Below are 27,451 nucleotides of genomic sequence, written 5' to 3'. Positions count from 1 at the left end.
CAGCAGAGGACTGTGTCTGCCTCAGCCGCGGTCCCTAGCTGCAAGGGAGCTTGCTTTAAAACCGTAGGTTTGAGCCCATCTGATGAAGCTGAGGTTCGTTAAGAAAACAGGAGGCCAGGGGCACCTGGGCGGCTCAGTCGTTGAGCGTCTGCCTTCGGCTCAGGTCGTGATCCCGGGGTCCTGGGATCGAGCCCCGCATCGGGCTCCCTGCTCGGCGGAGAGCCTGCTTCCCCCTCTCCCACTCCCCCTGCTTGTGTTCCCTCTCTCGCTGTGTCTCTCTCCACCAAATAAGTAGATAAAATCTTAAAAAAAAAAAAAAAAAAAAGGAAGAAAACAGGAGTCCGTGGCAGCCTCTCCCGAGCCCCCTGCATGAAGGCAGCGGCAGCAGCCCCTCCCTCAGCGCCCGCTCCTGGGCCTCTGCACCCCCAGGTTTTCTGCACCCAGCTGACGGAAGCTGGCATCCCTTCGGAGGTCACCACAGGCATCTTCTCCAACATCTCCTCCATCTCTCGCTTCCACGGGCACTTCCTTCTCCCCGAGCTGCAGACGCGGATCACGCAGGAGTGGTGAGTGCGGCTCCTGGTTCCCAGCGACTCCGTTCGCAGCTGTGTGGGATTCTCGTGGCCAGCAGCCTCTCAGTCGGAGTCCGTGTGCCTGAGAGACAGGCCCTGGCTCCTTCCCTGCAGGGTCCTGGCCAACCCGGACCCGCAGTGTCCCCACGCCTTAGCTTCTCCGTCTGCACATCAGAGCGATTTTAATACCCGCTCAGACTCTGTGGGATCCGCACACCAAACAGCAAGTAAACAGAGGTAGCAGCGGTATTCCACCCCCCGCCCGGGTCTACTGCACATTTGCTTTAAGAAGAGATTTTCCCCTTCCCAGGGCACCGTGGATCCTCCGGCTGCCCCCAGGGGTGTGCTGTCCCTCGGCCGCGTCTGCTCGTTCTCCGGGGGACCCGCCCTACTGGGCGTCAGGATAATAAAACATCACAGGCGTGGCCCTCCCCCCGCCATTGTTCATGATACGTGCTTCCCCCACTGCCCCAGTGCTTTTTCCCTCTCTTCTCCGGCCTGACTTTGAGCCGGAGCGTGGGTCTCCGGGGCATTGGGGGCGTCAGGAGCTCAGCCCCTTGGGTCCCCAAGAGCCCATTCTCCAGCTGCAGCCACGCAAGTGAGGGCACAGAGGCCAGGAGCCTTGACTAGCGGGCGTCCCTTCTCTTGCCCGGCCCAGTGAGGGTCCCTGTCGCTTTGTGGGTCTTCATGAGGAGCAGCCTCCCCCTGCAGAGCAGGTTATACTGTGTCCCCAAGGCCACTGATTACAGCCCAGGGCCCGATTGACCTTCTGTCCACACTTGCTAAAAATGGGTTTTCTTTTCAAGGCCCCGAGAGACTCCTCATGCACAGACTGCAGGGAAGGAGCCCAGGAAGAAGGCTTGCCCACTTGCCTTCGCTGGCAGCCTGCCTTCCGGGGACGTCCGCCAGAGCACGTTCTCATGATGCCGCCGCCATGGCTTTGTGTACATGCTCGCTTGCTTTCTGATGATGTCTTTAGGGTCACTTCCCCTTAGAACTGTGGTTCCAAGGTCTAAAAACTATTGGTATATTTTATGCTTCTTGAAATGTATTCTCAAATCCCTGTCCACACTGATTTTGCTACTAACCTGCTACTTTCCCGTGACGTTGCCAGCATCGCTTGTCCCGTTGTTCCTGAAATTGCCTCCTCTAGGGGGTAACATGGGCCCTCACGGATTCTCTCTAATGCGCGGCCTGTCATTTGAGTGGTCGCATCACCACTGGCACCCCTGGCCTGGAGCAGCGGTCCTGTGCCCGCACGAGGGCCCATGTGGTCCTCCCGTTTACCTCCGTGTAACACACGGTTCCCCGCCCCCCCCCCCCAACGATACAGGGGAGGAAAGTAAGGCTCAGAGAGGGTGACCGGTTTGCCCACCATCACACAGCGCTGGGAGTTGGGCCGCTGCCCCATGGATTCTGGGGGATGTCCCTGTCCCACCCTGGCCCGAGCTGTTTCTCTGATGACCTCTCTCCCCAACAAAGGGACACGAACCCCCGGCTCGGGGACATCCTGCAGAAGCTGGCCCCATTCCTCAAGATGTACGGCGAGTACGTCAAGAACTTTGACCGGGCCGTGGAGCTGGTGAGCACCTGGACCCAGCGCTCGCCGGTGTTCAAGGACGTTGTCCACGGCATCCAGGTAGGTGGCCCGGCCGGCTGCACGGCACGCGCTGCGGTCCTGCTCGAGCGCGGGGAAGTTTGGTGACGCCATGGTGCATGTCCAGCTCTGCTGAGTCACTCGGGACACAAATCCTTGTTGTCATTTCACGGGAGGGTGTGTCACCTGTGTCCTCACTGTTGGGCCGACTGCGACTCCCGCCTCCGAGGTGCCTCCCTGGCCACCAGGCCTGTGGGGACCTGCGTGTCCCCCTTCTTTCTCTCTTCCTGCAGACAGCCCTTTATTGTCTCTTCAGTGTTGCTTTTCCTTATCAATTTGCAGGGTTTTTATATGTTAAGAACATCTTTTGTTATCTGTCCTGTATCTTACAAGTTATTTTCCCTGTTGATCTTTTATTTTTTAATTTTATTTATGATGTTTCCAAAACAAAATTTTTGGTTTTTTAAATAGCCACATTCACCAGTTCTGTTTTTTTTTTTTAAAGTGAGGTCTTTTTCTTTTTTTTTTTAAGATTTTTTTTTAAAAGATTTGTCAGAGAGCACAAGCAGGGGGAGGGGCAGAGGGAGAGGGAGAAGCAGGCTTCCCTTCAAGCAGGGAGCCCGACATGGGACTCGATCCCAGGGATGACCTGAGCCAAAGGCAGACTCTTAACTGAGTGAGCCACCCAGGCGCCCACGTTCACCAGTTTTTTAATAAAATAATGCTTTTAAAAATCTTCAAAGTAATGCTTATAAATGCATTTTCTATCCCACGATTAGATAATGTTTTCTTCTACTGATACAGTTTCATTTAAAAAAAATTAGACTTGCTATTCCAGAATAGTTTCCAGGTGGATTGTGGTGTGAGGTAAGAGTCCAGTTTTCTTTTTGTGAATAGTTAGCCTCTTGTTGCAACATCCCGTATACCCTAAGTGCTGCGCTTGAACATCACATGGTGCGTCTGTGCACACACCATACATACACGTGTGTGCACGCGTGCATTCACACATACATGCATTCCTCGATAGCCTTCTGCATTTCTCCCAGATCCTGTGGCCATCGGGTGACCCCTGATTTCCTAATGTGGAGTCCTAGATGCCTCCTGCATCCCTCAGCAACCCATCCCTGCCCAGAGAGGACAGTTCCGATGCCGAGTCCTTCCTCCCCCCAGCACCCTCACCCCTGGTCTGGGCCTGCCCCAGCTGTGCACACGGATCGCCCCCTCCAGGTTCCCTGGCTGTGCCTGTGGCTGACCCACAGCCCTGAGTGACCAGCAGGAACCGGGAGCTCGCGCTGCCTGCATCCACCACTGGCCCGAGCACCAGGAGGCTGGAGGCGTAGGCAGGTGCAGGTGTGGGGGTTGTGCACTCCCGCTAGAGCACGAGGTGCATCATGGTTTCTTCTCCCAGGAAGCATGTGCCCACCCCATGGTGTGCCCCACAGTCCTAGGAAGTTTCTTGCAGGGAGATACTTTGGAATTCCATGAATATCCTGTTCCTGGTCACCCCTGATAATTCTCCCCGGGAAGCATTGTTTCTGTGATAGCTGCAGACTGGCCTTCTCTGGCCCTGTCGTGTCCTTCGAGCTGGAGGCTGTTCCGTTGTGGGCCCTGAGTGGCACGGGTGGCAGGCGGGGAGAAGCGGGGGACAGCGTACCCTCCCCCCCCAGCAGACGCGGGGGAAGGCAGGAGGGTCTCAACCAAGGAGCACGTGCCGGGGCACCTGCAGGAAGAGGAGGCAGGCAGCAAGGGCAGGGTCCCCAGCAGGACAGCACGGAGCTGGTGCAGTGGCCAAGGGCCTGGGGAGCCTGTGAGCAGTGCTGAGCGCCCACCCCTGCCTGCACTCAGGGTCACACTTACATCAGAGCATGCAGCCCCTCAGAGCGGCTTCTAGGCCACCGGTCCCCCTGTTGGGAGAGCTCCTGATGTCCAGGGAGGGAAGAGGCCCAGCCTCTAGCACCCAAGCAAGTGAGCGAGTGAGTGAACATGCGGTGGGGGGGGGGGGGGGTTACCCATGAGGAAAGTCGTTGCGCAAGGACTAGTTTTCTCCTGCGAGGACCTGTATAAAAGCCAGCACGGGGTGTCTGGGTCCTTGCTCCGTTGTTCAGTCTCTCCAAGCCTTGGTTTACTCTGCTGTAATGTGGTCTATAGTCAGCAGGGTGCAGGTGCCGTGGAGGCCAGAAACGGGGTGGGGCGCCCACACGTTTGTCTGCAGGTGCCACGGGCTGCCTGTCTCCCCACAGAAGCAGGAGGTGTGCGGGAACCTGACGCTGCAGCACCACATGCTGGAGCCCGTGCAGAGGGTCCCACGCTACGAGTTGCTGCTCAAGGACTATCTGAAGAGGCTCCCAGGAGACGCCCCCGACCGGAAGGATGCAGAAAGTGAGTCTAGCTGCTGCCAGGCCACGGGGCTGCTGGGCAGTGGGAGCTGGGGCCCCTGCTGGAAACCCACAGAGAGAGAGGAGAGAGAGGGACAGGGACAGAGTGGGGCAGATCGCCAAGTGCCCCCCAGGCACATCTCGGGAAGTAACTGCGAGGGGAAAACCGCCTCACCCCCACTGCCGTGTGAGGGGAGGACCCTGGTTCTGGGGAGGGGGCTGCTGGATGCTGGCAGAGCTCAGGCCCCAGGAAGGACCTCGTGGGGCTGGGGGTGCAGCATGGGGAGTAGGGTGCCAGCCCCAGCAGACCCCCTCACCAAGTGGACTGTGTCTGCGGGGCCCCACCTCTGCCTGGGTCAGGCCTCGTGAGCAGCCCCAGACACCCACCGGGAAGGGTGGGAGCAGGGCAGCCCCTGGCGAGGCCAGCAGGCACCCCACAGCCCGGTTCCGCGTCTTCCTTCTGCAGGGTCCTTGGAGCTCATCTCCACCGCTGCCAACCACTCCAATGCCGCCATTCGGAAAATGGTGAGTGTGGGGCTCCTGGAGGATGCCCGAGGGCCCCACCACAGGCACCCCAGCCGTGGACGGGGGCTCCGCTGCGAGCCAGACAGGCCTGCCCGTTACTAGCTCTTAGGCTCCGTCTCAGCCAGCTCCAGCTGCTGGAACGAGATCCCACAGACGGGCTCACGCCACAGTGTGGATCTCACAGCAGGGTACCAGCAACTTCTGTCCCTGGCATGTGGGTGGGGCCTCCTCCTGCGTCTGCACGCGGCAGGCAGAGTGTGCTTGCTGGTGTCCCGTCAGTGCTGCGACCCCACTGTGGGGTCCCCACCCCCAAGACTGTGACCTCGTCTAAACTTCCCCTCCCGAGGGTCCCACCTCCAGACACAGCGCAGAGGTGGAGGGGATGGCATCCCCTGTTGATGTAACACCTCCGAAGCCTGGGGTCTGCGGATGGGGGAGCTCTCCGGGAGCCCATGCCCTGTGGTGACCCAGGTGGCTCTGTCCCTTGTGTGGCCTGCACAGTGCCTTGGCAGAATTTCTAAGTCCTCGCCCAGAATTACAGATCAGCGCGGTTCACAGGAGAATCCAAACACCTGGCTTTACTGGGAAACCTTGTAAGCCCCGCCCTGCAGCCTGTGCCCTCAGCCCTTCTCTAGGCTGCCACAGTCCCCACCCAGCCCCAGTGTCTCCCAATCTTGAGACCTGTTCATTTTCACACGGGCACTGTTGTTTTTTGAGAGGAAGAAAAGTGAAATGTTTGACCCCACGTCTCTCAAACGTGAGAAACGAGAGGCAGTCGCTCACTTTAGCACGACCGTTGCCACGTGTGGTCCAGTCCCGTGTCTTCCTTAGCTGCCTGTCCCCAGGTTTGCTCTGGGGCCCCTGGGACAGACCAGCCTGAGATCTGGCCCACGGTGGGGTGTCCACTGCAACCCAGACAGGTCATGGTTCACTCTGGGTCCTGTCAAATTTCCCTTTCCACCTCCCCACGACTAAATCTGATGGAAGCCATAGAACTGCTTCTTGAAACTCCGTGGTCATGAGCTCCCGTGGAGCCTGTGGACGTTTGGGGGAACCCCCAGGGGTTTCCCTCTCTGAGGGATGTGGACAGAGCCTGAGGCCTCCCCTCAGGGTGGGCTCCTTGCCACCTGCAGCACACCTGCTCGCCGCCCCATCCTGGTTCCCTGATAACGGGCCACGCTTGCAGGGCGGGGTTCCCCTCACCCCCGGGTACCCCCGAGGCCGCCGCGGGCCTAAGGCTTGTCTGTCTCACAGGAGAAAATGCACAAGCTCCTGGAGGTGTACGAGCGACTGGGTGGGGAGGAGGACATCGTCAACCCCGCCAACGAGCTGATCAAGGAGGGCCCCATCCAGAAGCTGTCGGCCAAGAACGGCACTGCGCAGGACCGCCACCTCTTCCTGGTCAGGCCCCGCCCCCGGCTCCGCGCCCCCGCCCTCCCCGCCACGCCCTTCACTACAGAGCGACGCCCCGCCACGCCCTTCACCACAGAGCCACGCCCCCACCCTCCCCGCCACGCCCTTCACTACAGAGCCGCGCCCAGCCCTATCTGCGAAGCCCTTCCCTGAGCCACGCCCCCGCAACGCCACGCCCTTCGCCACAGAGCCACGCCCTTCCCCACGGAGCCACGCCCTGCCCAGCCCAGCTGCAGAGCCATGCCCTGCCTCCTCTCTGTCGGGCCTCCTGGCACCCCTCACCCTGTACCTCTCCTGATTTCAGTTCAACAGCATGATTCTTTACTGTGTGCCCAAACTGCGGCTCATGGGCCAGAAGTTCAGTGTCCGGGAGAAAATGGACATTTCGGGCCTCCAGGTGGGTGAGCCCTTCCCTGTCATCTGCTCCCCTGGCAGGGCGCTGGACAGGGTGGGGACACTGAGCTCTGGCTGCTGGAGGGTGGTCACCACTGTGCACCTGGCCTGCCACCCACTTTTCGAGCTTCGGTTCTGTCTGTGACGCACATGTGGCCTGAGCATTTCTGAGCGCCACTCAGCCTGGCATTGTGCGTGGTGTGGGCAGCATCCTTTTCCTCTGCTTGGCCCACCTGCCTGGGCACTGCTGCTCTGTGCTTGCAGGACAAAGGACAGCACTGGAGTCCGGGCCAACCTCTGTCCTTGTGAGGTTGGTGCTTAGAGCCCCATTTACAAACCCAAAGGTGAAGCCTGGGGTGAAAGCGGACAGGGTGCCCTCCCTGCCCAGTTCCTGGTCCCCTGGTCCGTGCGCTCTCCTCTCCTGGGCCGTCTTGGAGTCCAGAGGAGGTTCCGCAGGCCCAGGGTCCAGATGACATGTTGTCCTTGCCGTCCCTCGCCTCCTGAGCCTCTCGGTGTCTCCTGCACAGGGTCCGCAGAGCTGGAATCTACCCTCTCTCCTGTGGGGAGGGCTCTGAATTAACCACCGCTTTACAAGTACTGACTAAATCAAGTACTCAGCTTTAAAATGGGAAGGTTTGCCTTAGTGATACAAGAAAAATACTTCTTACTTTGAAATTTTTGAGCCCCAGCTTAAGAAACACCATTAAAAGTAAAAACTGTGGAAAAAAATGTTTTTTGTCATTGTTAGAAGAAATCATTCTTGTAGGTGTTTTTAGGTAAGAAATTAGTGGTGGATAGGTAACTAGACGTGCTAACACAGAAGCTCTCAACTCTGGGGCATTTGGGAAATTCCTGCTGTGAGGCCCCATCCCAGATTCTGGCTGGGCCCCCATCTCCCTACAGCCGGGCTGTGGTGCTGACAGTGGGGGACCTGAGGGCCACATCCGTCCAGCCAAGTGTCTTGGGGGTGGGGAGTCGGGGATCGGGAGGCTTCCCATCACGGGCTGGTGGATCAGAGACCCCTGCAGCGAGGTACAGAGCCTCGTGGCCCTTTTAAGATTCCCATTCCTCTCTCAGGGGCCTTCAGGTGCCATGGTGAGAAAGCTTCCGTTTGTCCAGGGCTGGTGGCCGCCTTGCTGGGAAGCCCTGCAGGTGGGAGGGCTTGGCTGCCTCCTCAAGAAAGATCTCCGTGTCTGAGAGCATGGGGCTGCCGCTCAGGGCCCGCTAAACAACCGGTTGTTTTGTTTTGTCCTTGGCCCTTGGGCCTCTAGGTGCAGGATATCGTCAAGCCAAATGCAGCCCACACATTCATCATAACGGGAAGGAGACGGTCCCTGGAGCTGCAGACTCGGTACAGGCGGCCGTCCCCGCATCTGCTGCTATGAGCTGACGTTTTAGCTGATGGCTTCCTTTTCTAAACACGATAATTTTGTGTTGTGTTGTGTTGTTTTTGGTTCATCTTATTCTCTTATTTGTGGTTTAAAATGTACCCGTTCTAAAGTGAAGTTGATGAAAATTGAGCCTCTGCCTTCCTCTTCCCCCCACCAGCAGACGTTCTTAATCACCTCTGAGGTGTCCTTCCCAAATTTCTGCGTGTACGAACGTGTCCCGAGTTTTAAAATCACACACGGCTGTTTACCGTATAGCCTGTTCTGCTTCTTGCTTTCTTCATTTAATGTGCCAGAAATCGTCCCATAGCCAAGCCCCGTTTCCAGAAGCAGCGTAATTCTCCATCACAATCACCTACCAGTTCCTGCTCACAGGCACCCAGGCTCCTTCCGGGTTGCTGTGGGAAAAGCTGCTGCAAGCATAATCCTCACACCCGTTTTGTGCGTATTAGTCCTTCTGTCCGTCAGAAAGATTCCTGAGGTAGAGCTGTTGCTCAGAGGGTAGGTAGCACATCTGCTTTAAGTTTTGGGGGCCATTGTCACACCCCCTGCAGTGTGTGACAGGCTTGTGCACTCACTGGGGGGAGTGTGTGGGAGACCCTGTCTCTCATTTCCACCAGTGATGTGGGATCTTTGTAAGACTTGTTGTGGTCCAGGGAGGTATTGATTTTACATCCACAGCAGAGGGGTCTGCAGACCACACCTGACCTCACCTGGGCACACTTGACTACACTTGCCCCACCTGATCACACTTGACTCCGCACCTGCCCCACCTGATCACACTTGACCCTACGTGGACACACTTGACCCCACACCTGAGTCCACCTGGACACGCCTGCCCACAGTGTACCAGAGCACTCAAGGATGGTCTTCCAGGCCTTGAGCTGCACGTGGAGTCTGTGAGCAGCTCGGGCATGTGCCCCAGGATTGAGAGGAGTGTGGTGGTTAATGGTGTTTAAGACCGGGTTGATAAGATACTGTGTTTGTTTTCACAGGACGGAAGAGGAGAAAAAAGAATGGATTCAGGTGAAGCTCCTAAAATTTTAAAGTAATCAGATGACCAAATTCTTGTGCAGTATGGCCATTTCATGCTGGAGCAAGGGATGGAGTGGCCCTGTGACCCCCCAGGCGTTGCCTACCTGTCCATCCGCCTTAAAGGGATGAAGTACCCTAAGTACCTTCAGATGCAACCAGCTTTTCAGTCTGTTCAGTTGCGCAGCACCCCAGTAAATAAGCCAACGCGAAGGGCTGTGGGCCGGCAAGCAGGGAGGGACCCTCACCCCGGGGCTGGATCTGCGCTCCCTGGAGGGCCCAAGGGGACCATCACCCTCTCCCCACCGCCAGCCAGCTGAAGCAGCGGTTACATAGGACGAGCAGTTGGTTAGAGGGTGGGACCTGTGCTTCCAGAGGTAGCCAGGCAGGGAGGTGGTCATTGTCCCGGGGTAGCCAGAGCAGACTGGGCTCGGGACCAGCTGCAGTGGGGGACGCAGGGAACAGAGACCAAAGCCCATGAGGGCAAAGGTCAGAGCAGAGGCTGAGGCAAGGAGCCTGGTATAGCACTAACTGGGAAGGCCTTGCGGCTTCCAGAACTCATAGAATAGAAATTTGCGCAAGGAGAGAGAAAAGAAATTCAAACAGACGGGGACATGCCAACGCGGGAAACGGAACCGTGTCCGCAAACCCGCAGAGTGTCCGGGAAGCATCTGCGGCAGCCTGGAACGCTGTGGGAGGGCACCAGCCTCATGCGGGGTGGGCCTGGGACCTGTGTCCGGTCGGTAAGGGACGTGCGTGACCACAGGGCCTGTCCGTGGGGACAGAGGCGCGCTGGTCTTTGCCCTCCAGGACAAGCTCGCTGAGGGCCCTTGTTCTCTGTGGTTTCTGTCTCAGGTCATCGAGGCCACCATCGAGAGGCACAAGCAGAACAGCCAGACCTTCAAGGCCTTCAGTGGCTCCTTCGGCCAGGATGAGGACCCCTCCCTCGCTCCAGATTCCCCTGTGAGCACAGCAACCTAGGGGCAAGGGAGGGACCTGGAGGGGATGTGCCCCAGGCCCCTTGCAGAAGGGCTGGCATCTCTCCCTGTGCCAAGGACCAGGGGCTGGCAGGTGGGCAGCGCTCTCTGTCCTTTGCTGAGCACTGACATGGGGGCCAGGCCTCACGAGGGGCAGGCAGGAAGAATGCACTGCATGAAGCAGTGTGTGAGGTAGGGCTGGGATCTTAGCAGGGAGCAGCTCCCTTGTCCCCATACGGAGCCACCCTGGGGCTGAGGGGAGCCAGGAGGCAGGGTCCTTGCCCAGGGCCAGGTGGGGGAAGTCAGCTGCAGCTGCCCATTGGGGGCCCCCTGGGGCTGTAGCCCCCTCCTGTGGGCACAGCCGCCCATCCCTTCAGAGTAAGGGTCCCTCACTCCCACCTCCCGCCACAGGCACCCTTGAAACCAAGGATGCCCAGCCTAGCCCAGCCTAGCGACCCCATGTCCCCTGCACCAGGCCTGGCTGGCCCTCCCCACGGCCTTATTGGCCACTTAATGTTTGCATCAAATCTATTCTGTTTTTCTCGCTTTCTGAATATATTTTAGAAAAAAAGTTTGCATTCCTCCCAGGCTGCCTTGAACAGAGGCCTTGTGGACTCAGAGCCATCCCTGTGGTTAAAGTGGTACCCAAGGAACCAGGCGGCCCCCACCCCCAGAAGGCCTGAGGATGGAGCTAGAACCCAGGGCCGCCTCCTGAGGGTGGCCTGATGTCGCGGGGAAGGGGGGCTGCTGGCCTCCGGGGCGTCCCACACTGGGCCAGGGAGGAGCTCCTCCCCAGAGTCACAGCAAACCCTGGGCCCGATTTCCTTTCTCCTGACCCTGTGGTCAGACGGAAGGGCTGGGGGATGCTGTCCGTGGCCAGAGGCCCCCACTCCTGCCGGCCGTCTCTGTTCCCTCCAGGTGGTGGGCACCAGCTTGGAGGAGCCTGTGGTGGCAGCCAGCGGTGGCGGGGGTGCTGCAGGGGTGAGTGAGCCCCCAGCTTCAGCAAGGGCAGGCAGTAGAGGGTGAGGTCAGACCAGGGTGCCCTCCGGGGCGGGGGTCAGACCGGAGAGCCCTCCGGGGTGAGGTCCAGGGGCGAGCCACCCCCATGTGACCTGTCCCCACAGTGATAGCCTCTGGCCAGGTTGAGGGGCTGGGGGAGCCTCCTGGGACCCAGGCGTCTGTTAGGTCAGCTGGGTGGAGGTCACGCAGTTGTGCCCTTTACCTCGTGTGGAAAGTACGTGATTAAAATGACTCAAGGTGGTGCCTGATCCTGAGGCAGCTGGGCCATCCAAAGAGGAAGGGTCAGCCTCCTGGCCCTGGGGGTTGGGAGGACAGGCAGGGGTACTCTCAGGGAAGGCTTCCCAGAGGCGGTGTCTGACCCACCTCGGGCCCAGGAGGATGGAGGGAGGTCCTCGCTGCAGGCCCAGGAGGGCGGTGGTACCCGAGACCCCCATGCACGTCTGCTCACCTTCTCTCCTCCTGGGGCAGTGCAGGCAGGGAGGGGGCTGGGCAGCCAGCGTCCATGTCCCCCCACCAGGGACAGGCCGTGGACGTGCTGGGGCCCCTCCTCTCTGCCATCTGTGTGGGGTTAGGTCGGAGGCTGAGTGTGTGTGCCTGCCCATCGGGAGCGTCCAGTACAGGGGGGCATGGTTATTGACCACTGGCCCACCGGCCGTGAGCCCTGCTGACAGTCGTGCCCCGAGACTCCAGGGGGTGTGGCCCCTGCAAAGTGCCAGGGGACGCTCCTGGACAGGCTGGTGGGGAAGGGCTGGAGGCCCACACTGGGGCTGTCTGCCCGAGCCCCAGCCTGAGCCCCAGACAGGGGTTCGCTCCTGAGGCCCCCGTGCTCTCCGGCCTCCCAGCCTCTCCCCACCTCCCAGGCCCCCATCCCCCAGCTGGTGCTGCCCCTCGGACAGCCTAGAGCTGCTAATGAGCCTCCCGAACTGAACACCGAGGCCCAGAGTCTGCCCAGTGAGGTTGTGCCGCCCTTGTGGGTTGGTCGTTGTTCTGGGTAGCCTTAGAGAGAGGCTTGCTGGGCAGCTCCGGCTTCTGCTCCAAACCCCGTGCTGGGAAGGGGGCCCTGGAAAGGGCTTTCTGGGGGCGGCCATTGTCTCCTTGGCCACAGGGGGCAGGGCTCCTGGCATGGGCTGAATTTTTAGTAAGCATACGTTCGTCTCCCACCGTGGCCCGTGCTGGTGGGTGGGACACATGCACCCAGATGCTGCAGCACCTGCTCCTTACGAGAGCAGAACCCGGGCCCCCAGCCCATGTCCTCGGGCTACCAGGCGCTGGGAACACCTTGAGAAGCTTTGAGCCCCAGGGAAGGATGGAGCATTCGGAGGGCATGATGGGTGTAGGGCCAAAGGACAGGAGGAAGCCCCTTATTCAAGCGGCGCAGCTGCCTCACGGTTCTGGGGAGTGGAATGCGGTCCCCAGTAATTAGTGTCATTGAAGCAAGCTGCATGGAAGCGGCATGGGCAGTGGGGGAGGGCTGGGCCTGTCACAGCCCGTGAAACCCCTGGGCGGCTTCCTCAGCCTCCTGGCCCTCCCTCCTCTTGCTCCACCCTGCCCCAGGGCCTTTGCACCTACCCAGAACCCACAACACACACAGCAACAGACGGTGGCCCCGTGCTTTCCTCCCCAGTGTGTGCTGCGAGCAGAGCTGTTGTTGGACCTGGGTCTGCTCAGTGTGGGCGAAGGTCTGGCCGTACAGGACCTGACTGAGACCTGCTCAGTGTGCGTTTGTGGAAGGTGCTCAAAAATGAGTTTTCATTCTGACACCAAAAGACTAATCCTTGCCATAGATTTAAGCTTTTTCTTAGCACACTTAGAGAGGAAGGTAAACCCCCACATGGCTGCTGGTCTCGTTCCCTGAGCCCTGGTGTCCTCAAACGGTTCCACAAGCACCCCTTTCCTAAGAGTAGCTCAGCCCAGGCCAGGAAGTTTTGCAAGGTGGCTCAAGCCTTGTGTGCTCTGCATGCAGAGGTCATGTAACTCTTCACAGAGAGGCTTCCTGGGGCTCAGACCTGTGAGGGGATGTGTGCACCCCTGTAAGATGCCGAGCCAAGCCCCACCCCACCAGCTGGCCACGACCTGGGGGTGCACAAAGCTAGTGCTGCCCTTCCACCCTAAGCCTGCCCTCCTGAGCTCAGGACAGAGCTGCTCACAAGGAGCAGAAGGGCTGGACAGGGCCTTTGTCCACAGCCTGCAGGACCCAGGGCCAACCGGGAGGTGCCATCAGAGGCTGGTTGTCAAGCCACCCTTGGGGCCTGATTCTTACCTGAATGCTTCTCCTACTTGTGTGCTGTGGAACTGAAAACACCTGCGTGAATCAGAGCCCTGCCCTTGGCAGAGACCACCTCCCGCGCCCCAGCACATTGGGTGCTTTGGGTGGAGACTCGCAGATGCCGCGGTTCTGTACCTGTCTGAGGACTTGACCCTTTCGATGTCCCAGCATCCAAACAAAGCCTGAGCACCCCTTCTCATCTGTGTGTCTGATAACCTGTCAAGAAAGGGAGTATGCTGAGCCAAGAAGACCCATCCAGGCTGTGCGGGTGGGCTGCTGACCCCCGTGTCGGTAGCCTGCACGGCCCGGGCTGGAGCAGCATCCAGAGTGGACATGCTGGGCTACAGTCCACAGCACTGAGGGAGCTGGTGCAGGGCTCCGCTCGGTTGCTGTCCCTCAGCCTCCATCCTGAGCCGCCCTGCTGGATGCCCTCTGTCCTGCTGGCCTGCAGGTGGTGAACTTGGCCTCACGCCCCAGCCCCAACACAGCCGCCTCCTTCAGCCCTCACGGGCCAGTGCTCTCTTCCGGCTCTCGTCCTGCCCCTGTCCCCCCGGGACGCCCCCGTGGCCGCCTGGCATCAGTGATTCTGGACTCTGCCCTTGGGCTCATCCGCCCCGCTGCTGACCACTCCCACCTCCCAGGCCCCTGGGGTCCTCACCTGGAAGACGGGGACCGTGGGGCCACCCTGAGGGATGGTGGAGGGTAGGTGGGGGCTGCTGGGCCATGGCAGGCCTCAAGGATGGTCGCGTTCCCCTCGTCTCTCCTTCCCTGCCCTGCACCCCGGGCCCCAGGCAGCTCCCCTCCCATGTCTGGCCCTGAGAGTCCTGAGGTGGTCTCCAGGAGAGGGGCCCCGAGGCGGGTGGAGAGAAGTGGGGATGTAAGGGGAGCTTGGCGAAGTCAGTCAGGATCCACGTGCTGTGATGAGCTAGCCCCACTGTACAGGTGGGGACACTGAGGCTCAGAGAGGAGACCATCATCCGTGGTCTCATGGTTGATGAGGGGCAGGGCAGGGCCTGGGGGCTGTCCCCCGCCTTGTACAACTCCTCCCCAGATGGGGAGACCGAGGCTCAGCCGGCGACCCCGCTGAGCCCCCACCGAAGCCTCGTGCTGCACCTGCTCCCGCCTGCCCCTGCTCATGTGAAAGCCCTTGCCTCCGTGGGGCTGGGGTCCTGGACACAAGTGGCATCACTGGGGCAGGGGGCCGGGGGCACAGCACGCAGCCCCCCCACTCCCCGGCCAGCTTCCACAGTACTGCCCGCGGTGCGGCTGGGTGGCGGCGAGGGGTCCGGAGTCCAGTCTGCTTTCTACTTGTTTACCGCCTTTCTTCCTCTTTTGCAAGATGTTCTTGTCGAACAACTGGTAGAAGGTTACTCTGGCCGCAAACGGCGAGCAGGAGCGTCTGGTTGTGCTTCCCCGTCTCGTCTCTCTGCTCCTCCATCCCCTTCGTGGCAGAAACTCGGTTCTCTGCCTGAGCTCTCTGCCGCCGGGTCCTTCTCCCCGAGCTGCACCAGGGCCAGCTTTAAACCGCGTCCCCCTTGTGGCCTCGACTCCGCCTGGCGTGCCCGGGCTGCGCCCTCAGTTTGGGGCGCATCAGAGTTAATGCGTGTTTGACAAAGAGGGAAATCAGCACTTGTTTGTAAAGACTAAGAAGATGAAGGAAAGGGAGCCCTCCTCTCGCCCTCCCAGCCCGCCCCCTCTCTGCAAGGGGTCTGAGGTTCCTGCCGACCTGGCCCAGCTTGTCGAAAGGCATTTGCAGTGTTCTCGTGACTTGTCCTAAAGCTTGCTTAAGCTCTCTGAACGCAAACCACATTGAGTTTCCTGACTTCCTGTTGTTCCCCTTGTCAGCTCCTGGGTGGGAGGGCCAGACAGCTTGGTGGAGGTGGAGGGGAGCGCAGCCCCAACCCGCCCCTCAAGCGCTCAGTCGGGCCCAGGGCAGCCCCTGAGCCTCGGGGCCACGGAGCCGGCCACACCAGGCTGGGCAGACCATTCCCCGGCGCAGGCTCTGGGCCCCATCTCTTCAGACCCACCAGGTTGTCGCTGGCCTCCCCGTAGGCCAGGTTGGTCCAGGCAGAGCTCCAGACCCACTTAGACCCTCAGCGTGTGTGACGGTGACCACAGGGCAGCCTGGGGAGCAGGGCTGGGCAGGGGCTGAGGTGACGACACCCCAGCTTTGTTCCCTTCTGCGTTTTGCTCTGCATGCGCAGCACGTGTGCTCAGTGAGCTGCCCCTGCACACTTGTCTCCCGTAGCTCGAGCCCAGGAGAGGGTCCGCTAAGACCAGGCGCGACAAGGAGAAGCAGGGCTGCAGGAGCTGTGGCGAGACTTTCAACTCCATCACCAAGAGGAAGCATCGGTGCAAGCTGTGTGGGGCGGTGAGTGTGGGTGGGCACAGCTCCGTGCAGCCTCCCCCCATCATGAGCAGACAGGCGCCACCCCGTCTGAAGGTGATGCTAACTCCCTTTCTCTGGCCAGCTCCAGTGTCTGACCAACACTGTTGTGGTTGAGAAAGTGCCAGATTTGGAACCTCAGAGCTCAGCGCTGGGTGGCCTGGGAGGAAGGGGGTGAGAGTGACCTCCTGCCCTGTGAGGAGGTGGGGGTTGGGGAGGTGTGGGGTGCAGCCATGGGGGGAGCTCCCTCCTGCCACTTTGATCCAGGTGCGCCAAGGGTGCTGAAGGTTGAGTGGGCCTGTGGGATGTGGGACCACCTTCAGCTGGCACCCCAGGTGATCACCATCTCCATTTCTCCTCACAGAGTCCCCCAAAACCCTTTCTCTTTAGGATGGGCTTCTGAGCTTGATATTGAAAGGGAAGGTTATTCCTGGTAAAAGGACTCTTGTTGATTCAAATATTTCTAGGTTAGGTTATTAAAATGGAATTTATGTTAGCAGGTGGCTCTTGGCACAGAACTGCCTTAGAACTGGTTTTCCAAAAGGCACCAGCAGACTGTGCTGGGTGTGGTGTTCGTTGTCATGCCCTTGCATGAAACCTTGAAACACTGAGGGAAGGAGACATAAATGGATGAGTCCTCAAGTGAATGGATAGTTGGGTGATGGATGGGTGTGGATGGATGGGTGAGTGGGTGGGTCATCGTCCATCCATCCACTCAGGAGTCCAACCACACATAGAACTAGAACTAGAAATCCAGTAGAAATCATGGAAATTGCTAAATCATAGGGTGTAACTCTATTTTCAGTGTTTTGTGGGGAATGGATATCTGTTTTCCACAGCAGCTCTGCCATCTTGCAATCACACAAACAATGCACAAGGGGTTGGTTCCTCCACGTCCTCGCCAACGCTTATCGTCTGTGTTTTGGGTACTAGCCATCCTGCCAGGTGTCAGGTGATCTCATTGTGGTTTGGTTTGCATTTCCCTGATGATTAGTGATGTTGAGCATCATTCCATGCGCCTAGAGCGTCTTCCCAGTCTTCTTTCCGTACACGCAGACCCCGGGACCCTCCAGGAGAGGAGGCAAGTCCTGGATGGCCAGCACTGGGGTCCCTGTCCTCTGACGAGGCTCCTGCAGAGAAGTCCTTCCCCTCCATATGGCCCTGCAGCCCCTTCAGCCTCTTCCAGACGGTCTTCTGTCCCCAGGAGGTGGGGTCACAGGTGCTCTCTGCTTTGCAGGTCATTTGTGGGAAGTGCTCCGAGTTCAAGTCGGAAAATGGCAGGCAGAGCCGCGTCTGCCGAGAGTGTTTCCTGACGCAGCAGGCAGTACCCGAGAGCCCCAGCCCCGAGGCGGCACCCGAGGAGCCCAAGCACAGCACAGAGGTAGGCAGGCCAGATGCTGTGAACCTCCTGACAGGGGCCCTGTCCCTGGCAGCCTCTGCAGACTGTGCTCCCAGAGCTGGTTTCCCTTGTGCCAGGTCAGATTGTATGTGTGCATGCTCATGCTAGGTGTGTGGTGCGTGTGTTCACGGTGTGTGCGCCCACATGGTAGGTGCATGGTGTGTGTGCATGCACGTGCTAGGTGTGTGGTGCGCGTGTTCATGGTGTGCGTGCGTGCACGTGCTAGGTGTGTGGTGCGCGTGTTCACGGTGTGTGCACATGAGGTAGGTGCGTGGTGTGTGTGCGTGCACGTGCTAGGTGTGTGGTGCGCGTGTTCACGGTGTGTGTGCACACGTGGTAGGTGCGTGGTGAGGGTGGTGTGTGTGGTGCACGTTTGTTTGCCATGTGTGCACGCACGTGTTATGTGCCTGGTGCGCGTGTTTGCCGTGTGTGTGCTCACGTGGTAGGTGCCTGGTGTGTGTGTTCAACTGAAACACAGCCCTTCCCTGTGAGCCACACCCTGGTTCCAGCTTTTCCATTTTTCCCTATTTTTTCCTTATTTCTGGCCCTGTGCCACTCATAGTCTCAGTCCACTAGAGGGTCCAGCCTGATACCCAGAGGCCTTGTAGTGACCCTGGGGTGGGTCAGGCTGGCCCAGGCTCTTGTCCAGCATGTTCCCAGGAGGCAAGGCCTGCCCCCCGTCCATGAGGGTGACACCTGCAGCAAGGCTGCCCCTGACCCTCCTTCTTTGTCTCCAGAAGCCAGCGGCTGTGGAGCACCAGCCCAGCCTGCTCTGCAGCTCCCTGCAGGTGTCGGATAACGGTGTGGCCTGGAGCGAGGTGTGGGCCACCATCCCAGCATCAGACCCCCTGGAGCTGGTGCTGCACCTGCAGGGAGACAGCCAGGTGTGTCCCCCACCTGCCCCTGGGGTCGTGCTGCGGGGTGTGCCCCGATTCACACAGCCCGGAGCCTGAGGCCCATGGTGCCCAGACGGGCCTGGGCCACGCTGCCTGGGGCCAACCCTGTTCAGGCTTCTGTGATCCTGGGGCCTCGGTTTCCCTGGCTGCTCAGAGTCACCCCTCTGCTGCCTACCCACGGGAAAGAGTGTTCCGTGGGCCAGGACTGCAGAGGCCAGGGTGTTGACCCAGCTCTCCCTCACTGCAGGACAGCTGGCCGCCACGCACCATCCCCCTCTCTGGCTGCACGGTGAGCGTGTTGGACCCCGTGGAGGGGCCGGACACCAGGCATGTGTGGCGGCTACAGCAGGCCCAGCGGTCCTTGTACCTGAGCACCCTGTCAGCGGACCTGCGGCAGCAGTGGCTGGACGCCCTGAGCGCGGCTGCCCGCGGGGACCCAAGCCTGGCGGCCCCATGAGCTGAGCCTCAGCCAGCTGTCCCAGCTCTGTGGCCACCCCAGCAGGGCCTGTGCCCACCCGGGAGGTGGTGTTGGAGGCTGTGTACTGGCATGCAGGGCTCCCAGACTGCTGGGGGCAGACAGGCCACAGGACACTTAACCCTGGAGGGACCTCTCTGAAGCAGAGGAAACAGGCCCACGCACCCAGCATGTGTCCACGAAGAGCCCCAGCGGCGTGGCCTGGAGCGGGGTGCAGGCAGACGGTCCAGTGTGGGGCACCCAGCTCCGGAAGGCAGAAGGAACGTCCTGGGGGTGCCGGGGGACCCCTGGTGGAGGTCTGCGGCCATGATCGTCCTCCCAGCCGCCCGCCCCATGCCGTCTGTACCGCGTGAGCCGAACTGTGACTGGCCCCGGACTCCACCTCCCTCCTCTGCTGCCTCCTGGACCCACAGCCCGCCTCCCTGTTTGGAGGGGCCAGTGGTCGCCAGGGGCATCCCTGCAGGACCTCCCTGAGAAACTCCGTGGAGGCCAGCAGAGGCCTGCCCCTGCACCACGTGGGCCCGAGATCTGTGTCTGTGTCCCCTGGCCCGCGGTGGGCGGTGCTGGTCTGCGAAAATAAAGGCTGGGAGCCAGCAGCCGGGCACAGCCTCAGGGCAGGGGCCCCAAGGTGGGCCGGCCAATGGTCAGGCCGGGGAGAGGGTGAGGGCACAGCTAAGTCTGCGGGGGCAGGTTCCACTGCTGTGGGTGGGGGAGGCAGTGAAGCACCCAGGCCCAGCTGGCCCCTCTCCCTGGGCCAGTCCCTTCTCCTCCGACCTTTGCTTTCTGTGTTCACTGAGCACCTCCTGTGTCCACAGGCCTACTGCGCTCTTCTCAGGGGCGCCCTGTCCGGGGCGTTCCCACTTGACAGCTGAGGAAATGAGTCAGAGGAGGTCCCGCGGGTCCCAGAACTCCAGACAGAGGGAGCAGCCGGGACGGACCCCTGGGTATGGCGACGCTCCACTGGGGTTGGAGGTGACACTAGGCCCCCCAAAGCAGGTGCCCACCTGGGGTCCTCCTGGCCGGCCCCCCAGTGAGTTCTCTGGGCCCTGTCCTGCCCAGCAGCCTGGGGTCTCCACACGCAGGTTCCCATGGTGACCTCAGGTGGGCCCTGCCCTCGCGGGGCAGCCCTGAAGCTGGCGTGCTGCCCCCTGCAGAGTCCGCCGCAGTCCACGGGAGAGCCCGGGGGCCAGCATGGGCGCCACAGCCTGGGGCTGCGGCAGGACCGGGAGGCATGGCCCCGCTGCCCGTTTTGGACCGGGCCTTGAGGCTGTGAGGGAAGGAGTTCCCTCCGCGTGGAGCCACATTTCCTGCAGTGTGGGGAGTGGTGCCTGGGTGTGGGAGGAGCGGTCAGAGGAGGGGAGGGCCCTGGGAGACCACCCTCCCGGGCAGGTGTTGCAGGAAGAGCACCCAGGCCTAGGGCAGGGCCACAAGGGGCCAGCAGAGTGGGCGGGGGGTCGCAGGTCCTGGCGCCAGGTCTCCCCAGCCCAAAGGGCTGGCGCTGCTCTGAGAGGCAGGGGCCGTGGGGTGGACTTGGGAGTGTGAACGGGCCTGGCTGGCTGCCGCGGGGTCGGTCAGCGTGCAGATGGAGATGGGCCCGGACGCCCAGCAGGTCTCTAGGAAGAGCCTGTGATGGGCAAGTCAGAGGCTGCGGCTTGCGGCTGTCGGAGAGAGGACTTCTGCAGAGTGTGCGGCCCCAGGGCCTGGGCTCCTGCCCACCCACGGAGGGCAGGGGCTCTCAGCCTCTCTGCCGGCTTCCTCCTCGTCCCACCAGCAGCCCCCACCCTGCAGGCACAGGAGGCCATTCCTGCGGGGAAGGAGGCCCTGGGGTCCTGACGGGAGGACGGGATGGGGTCTGCAGTGCCCACCTGCCCAGCCTGATGCCAGGCCCAGGGGCCGTGGTGGCAGTGAGGGGTCTGCCTGAGTGGTTTCCACGGGAGGAGGAGTGGAGGACAAAGGGAGAGGTGAGCGCACAGGGGCCTCTCCACCACCTGCATGGTGCTCAGAGCCCGGGCTCCCGTCGAGGGTTCCAGGGCCTGCTGACCACCCCACTGCCAGAACACGCATCCTCACGAGGCCCAGAGCAGGTGCTGGTGGCCTCCCCCGCGGTCCTGGAAAGCGGAAGGAGCCAGCCACTTGCTGAGAAGAATTACTGCTCAGAGGTGTCTTTGCTGTAGAGAAACAGGCCCAGAGAGGGAGATACACTTGCCCCAGGTCACACAGCAAGCCAGGGGCTCAGCCAGCGGTCATTCTTTCACTCTTCATCCACCTGTTAATGCAACGGGCCCAACGGGCACAGCGGGCATGCCTCCTGTGGATTTCTGGCACGGGGTCAGACAGCGCCCTGCAGACCCTGGTCCTTGCACGCATCTGGCCTCATTTTGCCCCCCACACCTCACACCCAGGCCCCCTGGCCCCAGCACCGGACCCACCTCCTTCCCACCTCCCACTGGTCTTTTTGAGACCCTGCTGGATGTGCCTGTGCATCAGCCTCTCTGCTGTTTGCTCGGGTACGTATGTGCCCTGTTGTTGAACCTCTGCCCCCCATGTAGCGCAGAGGCTCCCAGGGCAGGACGCAGAACCCACAGAGGGGCCTGGCTCGTAGCAGGTGCTCTCTATCTGCCAACAGCTGTGGTAAAGGCTCGGGGACACTGTTCTCGGGTGCTCCAGAGGGATTCGCACCAGGCCTGTCCACCTGTCACCCCAGCATCTCCATCTTCCCCAGATGACGCGGCCGTGACCCCTAAGAGGCTCCTCGTGGTCCTGAGGGGTTCCGCGTGGTCCCCAGGAGAGTCTGAGGGGTCCCAGGGGCTCCCAGTGTTCTGGAAGCAGTCAGCTGTGACGAAAGGCCGGCTGCTCCTGGGCCAAACAGCCTCACACCCACCGCTGCTCCCGATTTATGAGGAGGAAACTGAGGGCCCAAGGAGGTGGGCGGCACCAGGACACGTCGTGGGGCATAGCCAGGTGCCCACCCGACATTCTGCACATTCCATCCTGGGAAACTAGCCTCCTCCGCCCTGCTGGCTCCAAGGCCTGCCAGGCCCGGCCCGGCCCCGCTAGCTGGCTGGACTTCTGGGCCTGGTGCCTGCCTGTGTGGGTGCAGAGCACTGATGGGGCCCCTGGCCGATGGCACTGGTGCAGCCTGCAGGCTCCCCTCTTCGGCCCTGTGTGCTCAGGCCTCCAAGCCTTGTTGGCACCCCTGGTGGGAGCATCGCAGACCACCTCCCTCCTCCCTCGTCCCTGGTCAGGGCTGGTCCTGATGGCCCTCAGCCTTTGGCGGTGTGGGGGCCAGATGGCCAAACCAGGACTGGGGAACAGACACATCTCTGCCTTCCTCCAAAGCGGCTGTGTGAGAACAAAGCACATGGAGTGAGATTTCCTGCTCACCGCTGCCCGCCCCACCCCACAGCCACCGTCTGTAGGGACGAGCATGCGGCCTCCACCATGTCCTGCCTTGGCCCTGTCTCCCCACCTGAATGCGGGCTGGCAGTGTCCCTGGGACGGACAGACTGTCCCCTTTCCCGCCAAGGCCAGCTCACTGCTGTGAGGCAAGTCTCCACCCTTGACAGGGGGCTCGGCCTCCCTGGGCCTTGTCAAGACCCAGAGAAGCAAATGACACCCCCAAAACGACATCCGCCCCAGGGGCACCAGGACCACTGCTGACAACTGAGCAGCACATCCACTTCAAGAAAAATACTGGGGTCACTCCCAAGGACCCCCACTCCCCAGAGCAGGAAGTGCATGTGGCCTTCAGCCCAGAGCCCCCAGCATTCTCTCCCATGTCCTCCCAAAAGCTTGCGGGAAGGGGCCACCATTCTCACCCACCCACAGGGGTACACGACGGCTCAGCATGGGAGGGCTTGTCTTTTGTGGGTCCTCGGGAGCTCAGAGTGGGGGGCCGTGTCAGGTGAGGTTCTCAGTGACATCTTGGTACACTGGTTGAATGCAAGGAATTTATTTGGGGGGCCACCTAGGAAAACTGTAGTGAGGGGAGAATAAGATGGAGAAGGGGAACAAGCCCACATATGTGTCTCAGGTTGAATGGTTTCCCTGCAAATCCATGTCCACCTGGAACCTCAAAATGTGACATTATTTGCAATAAGGTCTTTGCAGATGTTGCTAGTTAAGGATGGAGGAGACCCTAAGCCCATAATGGGGTCTGTATGACAAGAGGAGAGGACATTCTGGGGCGGCTACGTTGACAGCTCGGCGGCGTGGTGCAGCTGAACGTGGTGGAGATCTGGAGATGGCAGAGCGAGCAGTGGCGGAAGGCGCAGGAGGGCCCTGCCCCGCACCTCCAGAGGGAGTGAGGCCCTGCCCACACTTGACCCTGGGGTCCCGGCCTCCAGAACCGAGAGAGGATACATTTCTGTTGTTCTGATGAGTTTAACTTCTGTTGTTGGCAACTTTGTGCCACTTTGTACGTCTCCAGTGACCCAGGGCCAATTTTGTGCCCAGAAAGGCTGGACAGCGGGAGTGGCTGTGGAGCTGGGAACAGACGAATTTGGGGCACGTGACGGAAAATGCCTCGATGTCCTCCAAGAGCTCCTCAGTAGAAATAGGGACGAGGAAGGCTCAGGGGAAGTGAGGGTGGGAGAGACCGGGCTGAACCGTGCTCTCGGGTTGAGCGCAAAGGAGACATCGTAAAGGACGAGCTTGGATGTTTACCCGAGGACATTTCCAAGCGAAGCTGCTTGTGGTAAAACCTTGGGGGGGGGGGGGCTGTTGGGCAAAAGGGAACCAACCTGCCCAGATTGTTAAATTAGGTCTGAAGAGACACCGAAGGTGCTGTGGGAACACCTGTTGCTGGAGAGATTGGGGGTGTGACCCACAAGCCCAGCGCAGGGGCAGAGGTGGGGTCCCAGGCGAGGCCCATGGGGCCTCTTATCTGGTGTCATGAACCCCGGTGGGGTGCCCAGGGCCCCAGAGAGCAGGGCCGCCGCCACGTGCCCGGAGGATGGAGCATCGGGCCACAGAGGATTATTCTCAGGCCCTGAAGTCTCTGCCGCCCGCTCCGCCGGGCTTCAGACTCGCTTGGGACCAGCGGCTCCCTCCTTCCGTCCGTTCTCCATCTCCCTTTTGGAATGGGTTAAGACCTGGGAGCGGCGGGGTTGGGGAGGATATATTCTGAACACGAGACCAAAGTGACTTTTGACAGGGTCAGAGGACAGACTGGTGGGTTGAATAGTGTGCCTCCAAAATCCATGTCCACCCGAAATGTCAGAACGGACATAATTTGGAAATAAGATCTTTGGGGATGTAGTTAAGAGGAGGAGGTCCCCGTGACGGGTGTCCCTGTAGGAAGAGGGAGAAGATGCTCAGAGGGGAGGGCAGAGGCAGACACGGCACCAGCGCGGCCCCCGACAAGGAACAGCAAGTGCCCTCCTGCGGTCCTAAGCCCTTTGCTGCGGCGGCCTCAGGACGCTGACGCGGCGTGGTGTGGAGCCACTCTGGTCTGGAGGTAACTGGAGCGTGGCCTCTCTCCCTCCCGGCCAAGCCCCAGGGACACAAGGGGGGCTGGTGGCCGCCGTGGTCAGGAGCAGCACACACCACGGGGAGTACAGGTGTCTCCGTGCCGGGGCGCCAGGGGCTGGGGACCGGACTGGCACAAGGCGATGCTGAGGAGGGGTGCGTGAGGCAGGGCGGCTTTGTTGGGACGTGGCCTGCTTGAGTATCAGTAACTTTTCCCACAAAGTGGGAGGGAGGAGCCGTGCTGGGGGAGGGAGCCGCGGTCGGTCGGATTCCCAGGATGGAGAAGGTCTGCCGTTCTTCCCACTTGCCCAGGGACCTCCCGCAGGGGCCTCTCTCAGAAGTCCTTACCATCGCGCCCGGGCTGATGCTGGGTCTCTGTCTCTTGTAGCCGACTAGGGCAGCCCCTAAGCAAACTGTGTGGCTCACAGGCCTCAGCCTGTTTCTCACCCATGAAATGAAGACAGCCAAGTGCTTGAGATGGTCACTGGAAAGCATGGCTGTCGCCACAGAGAGTAAGGGGGCAAGAGCGGGTGCGCAGCCCCTTACCACTCTGCTGTCCAGCAGACCTGCTTCTCTGGAGGTGACACGGAGCCTCTCCTACGGCCCCGACTGTGGGCCTGCCATGCTGGACATGCTTAGAGGCACCGCCCCTCTAGTCAGCCTTTCAGCCCAGGTAGGCTAGTGCACTCATTATGCAGGTAGGCAAACCGAGGTACAGAGAGCCAGTCAGTCCCTGGCCACTGGGCCTTGGCGTGAAGGTCCGGGAGGAGCTGTGTTGTAGGGGCAGACCCTTCCCTCCCAGCCCCAGTGTCCCCGTCTGTGAAATGAGAGCCCTCCCAGCACACTGCTCTGATCTGTCCATTTGGATGGCCTTGGGCAGACTCCCAGGTCTCGTGAGGGGCTGCTCAATAAGAGGCCCCAGAAGTGCCTCCCCAGGCCTGGGCCCCCGAGGTGCCTGCAGGAGAGCTCTGAGCATTGGCAGGCGTGGCTTGGGTGAGGTGGGGACCAGACTGCCGGCCAGAAAGGGGCGGGGCTTGTCCAAGGCCACCCACAGGGCGACAAGGGGGCCTGGTGGGGGCCCCTGGGCACTGGGCCTGTGCTGGGAGGCCAGCTGGGAGCCCCTGGTGGGGGGACAGGCTCTCACACTTCTCTGGTGACTGGAGACCCACTGGGCAGGTGCAGGCTTCAAAGAAGCTTAGCCGGCTCATGAGCGCTAAGCCCCTGGATTGCCCTTGACCCTCCTGTGCACTTGCTACTGCTCGGCTTGCCCAGGAGCACTGGGCGCCGTGAAGACAAGCCTCCACCCCCGGCAGGGTCCGGAACCCTCTCATCGTGGTGTGTGGCCGTGGATGGGACAGTCCCCTTCCCTGTGCCTCAGTTTCCCTATCTGTAAACGAGGGTCTCCCACATCTTTTCACAGTGGGATCCAGACTGTCCTGTGAATGCGTGCAATCCTTTATAGGTGTCCTAACCTTAAACGTTTTACTAGTTTCCTGTTTTCTGATCAGAGAACGGATTCATGCTTATTGCAAACCTCAGATGGCACAAAGAACAGTCAAGGGACAGCAAACAGTGACCTGCAGCCCAGCGGTGGGGACAGAGGAGCCCGTCAGGCCGTGTCCCTCCCGTGCCCGCTGTGTCCCAGCTCCTGGCGCCCACGAGGGGCTGATGGGATCTAGTCTGTGCATCCATCACCTGCTTTCACCCTCCAGGGAAGCACATGGTCCTGAGGCCTGTCTCCCCCCAGGTGCCTTGCTCCATCATCCCTGTCATTGTGAACCTGTGGGCAGCAGCTCGATGTCACCTGGGGGACCCACCGCTCTCCCTCTTGAGGGCCCAGGCAAGCTGGCGTGTGCAGGCCACTGGCCGGGGAGGACAGCCGGGCAGTGAGAGCCGGGCCCTGGCAGGCAGCAGGCTCCAGGCTGGGGCTCACCTGCAGAAGGGGACCAGGCTGCCGCCTTCCTGTGGGGCAGCTGGAGGGCCCGTGTGCACGAGGGTGCCATTGTGGGAAAAGTCCTCCCCACACATTGAGCTCATTGGAGCTACAAGCTCAGATTACTTTATTAAAAATTGCTTTTAATTAAAAAAAAAAAAAAGGCAAGCCTGTGAGGCCACATTGCTTCCTTAACTCTTACCATCTTTTTTTAAAATTTATTTTTTTAAAAAGATTTTTATTTATTTATTTGCCAGAGAGAGAGAGAGCACAAGCAGGGGCAGCAGCAGAGGAAAAGAAACCCTCCTGACACCACGGAGGCTGTGACATGATCCGTGAGCTGTGCCACAGAGGTGGCCACACAGGCCTTCTCTGTCCCTCAGATGAGAACATTAAGGCCCGTGGCATGGGAGAAGACCGTTAGAGACACGATCCCCGCCCCAGATGGGGGGATGAGGTGTCGGGGCAGGGTGAGGGTGGTCCAGGCAGTTGGTCATCTGAGGTGGGCTAAGTGCCTTCCCTCCTGGGCCTCAGTTTCCCTCCCTGCACACAGTTAGTGTTGCTGGGCTCTCCAAGAGGCCCCGGAAACGGTGGACGGGGCAGCCTAGCTCGTGGCTCCTATCAGCCATGGACTCACTTCTAGAACCAACCCCAGAGCCCCAGTGCCTCCTGCTTGTGGAGATGGCTTTTGTGGCAAGTGGGTGCCCTGGGCCGTGACGAGGTACATGGTTTCCCATGGGATGTGGCAGAGGTCCTCGGCCACCCCTAGCTGTCCAGCACCACATGCTTGAACACCCAGAACACACAGCCAAGCCGGCGCCTGGCTAAGAAAAATGTCTGTCTCCGACCTTGATACCATCTGTTATGGCTGAACTGTGCCCACCCCACCCCCAAAATTCAAGTGCAGGAGTCCTAACTCCCAGCACCCCAGAACATGCAGTTTGGAGACAGCATCTTTCTCCAGGTGACCAAGTTACAGTGAGGTCAAAAGGCTGACAATAATCCAGTAAGACTAGTGTTCCTATAGAAGAGGGGAAATTTGGGCACAGAGAAAGAAACCTACAAAGGGACAGCCAGCTGCGTGAAGTCTGGAATGATGCTGCCACAAGCCAAGGAACTGTGGGAAGCTGGAGAGAGGCCTGGAACAGATCCTTCCTGGCACCCTTGGAGGGGCGGCTCTGCTGACACCTGATCTTAGACTTCAGGCCCCTGGGACCCCAAGAGCACATTGCTGTTATCCTAAGGCACTCAGCCCGTGGGATCTTGTTACAGCAGCCCCAGAAAACATACACACCCTAAGTGACCAGGCTCAATTCTGCATTTTGGGCTTCTGGA

The 27,451-nt window shown here is 60.4% G+C and overlaps 1 protein-coding gene across 7 annotated transcripts in view; it reads left to right on the top strand.

Moving 5' to 3' along the window:
- Nucleotides 1-26,298, top strand: part of FGD3 (FYVE, RhoGEF and PH domain containing 3) — a 41,190-nt gene extending 14,892 nt beyond the window's left edge. Inside the window, exons 5-20 of one of the 7 annotated variants that reach the window (XR_003523777.2) lie at nucleotides 430-566; nucleotides 687-809; nucleotides 2,055-2,211; nucleotides 4,410-4,548; nucleotides 5,011-5,069; nucleotides 6,324-6,470; nucleotides 6,787-6,879; nucleotides 8,147-8,226; nucleotides 9,259-9,289; nucleotides 10,151-10,258; nucleotides 11,191-11,253; nucleotides 15,807-15,929; nucleotides 17,182-17,325; nucleotides 18,081-18,227; nucleotides 18,487-19,342; nucleotides 19,530-26,298. Coding sequence is in view for 5 of the 7 variants with exons in the window: in XM_027616262.2 (XP_027472063.1) it covers nucleotides 430-566; nucleotides 687-809; nucleotides 2,055-2,211; nucleotides 4,410-4,548; nucleotides 5,011-5,069; nucleotides 6,324-6,470; nucleotides 6,787-6,879; nucleotides 8,147-8,226; nucleotides 9,259-9,289; nucleotides 10,151-10,258; nucleotides 11,191-11,253; nucleotides 15,807-15,929; nucleotides 17,182-17,325; nucleotides 18,081-18,227; nucleotides 18,487-18,696 (1,761 nt within the window). In the remaining 2 variants the exon portion in view is untranslated. The other 6 variants (XR_003523778.2, XM_027616263.2, XM_027616262.2 and 3 more) reach the window with 6 other exon arrangements.
- The last annotated feature ends 1,153 nt before the right edge of the window (nucleotides 26,299-27,451 follow it).

The sequence above is a fragment of the Zalophus californianus genome, chromosome 13 (genome assembly GCF_009762305.2).
Source record: "Zalophus californianus isolate mZalCal1 chromosome 13, mZalCal1.pri.v2, whole genome shotgun sequence".
Lineage (NCBI taxonomy): Eukaryota > Metazoa > Chordata > Mammalia > Carnivora > Otariidae > Zalophus > Zalophus californianus.
Note: the sequence above shows the minus strand (reverse complement) of the source record. Positions and strands in the feature narration are given on the sequence as shown.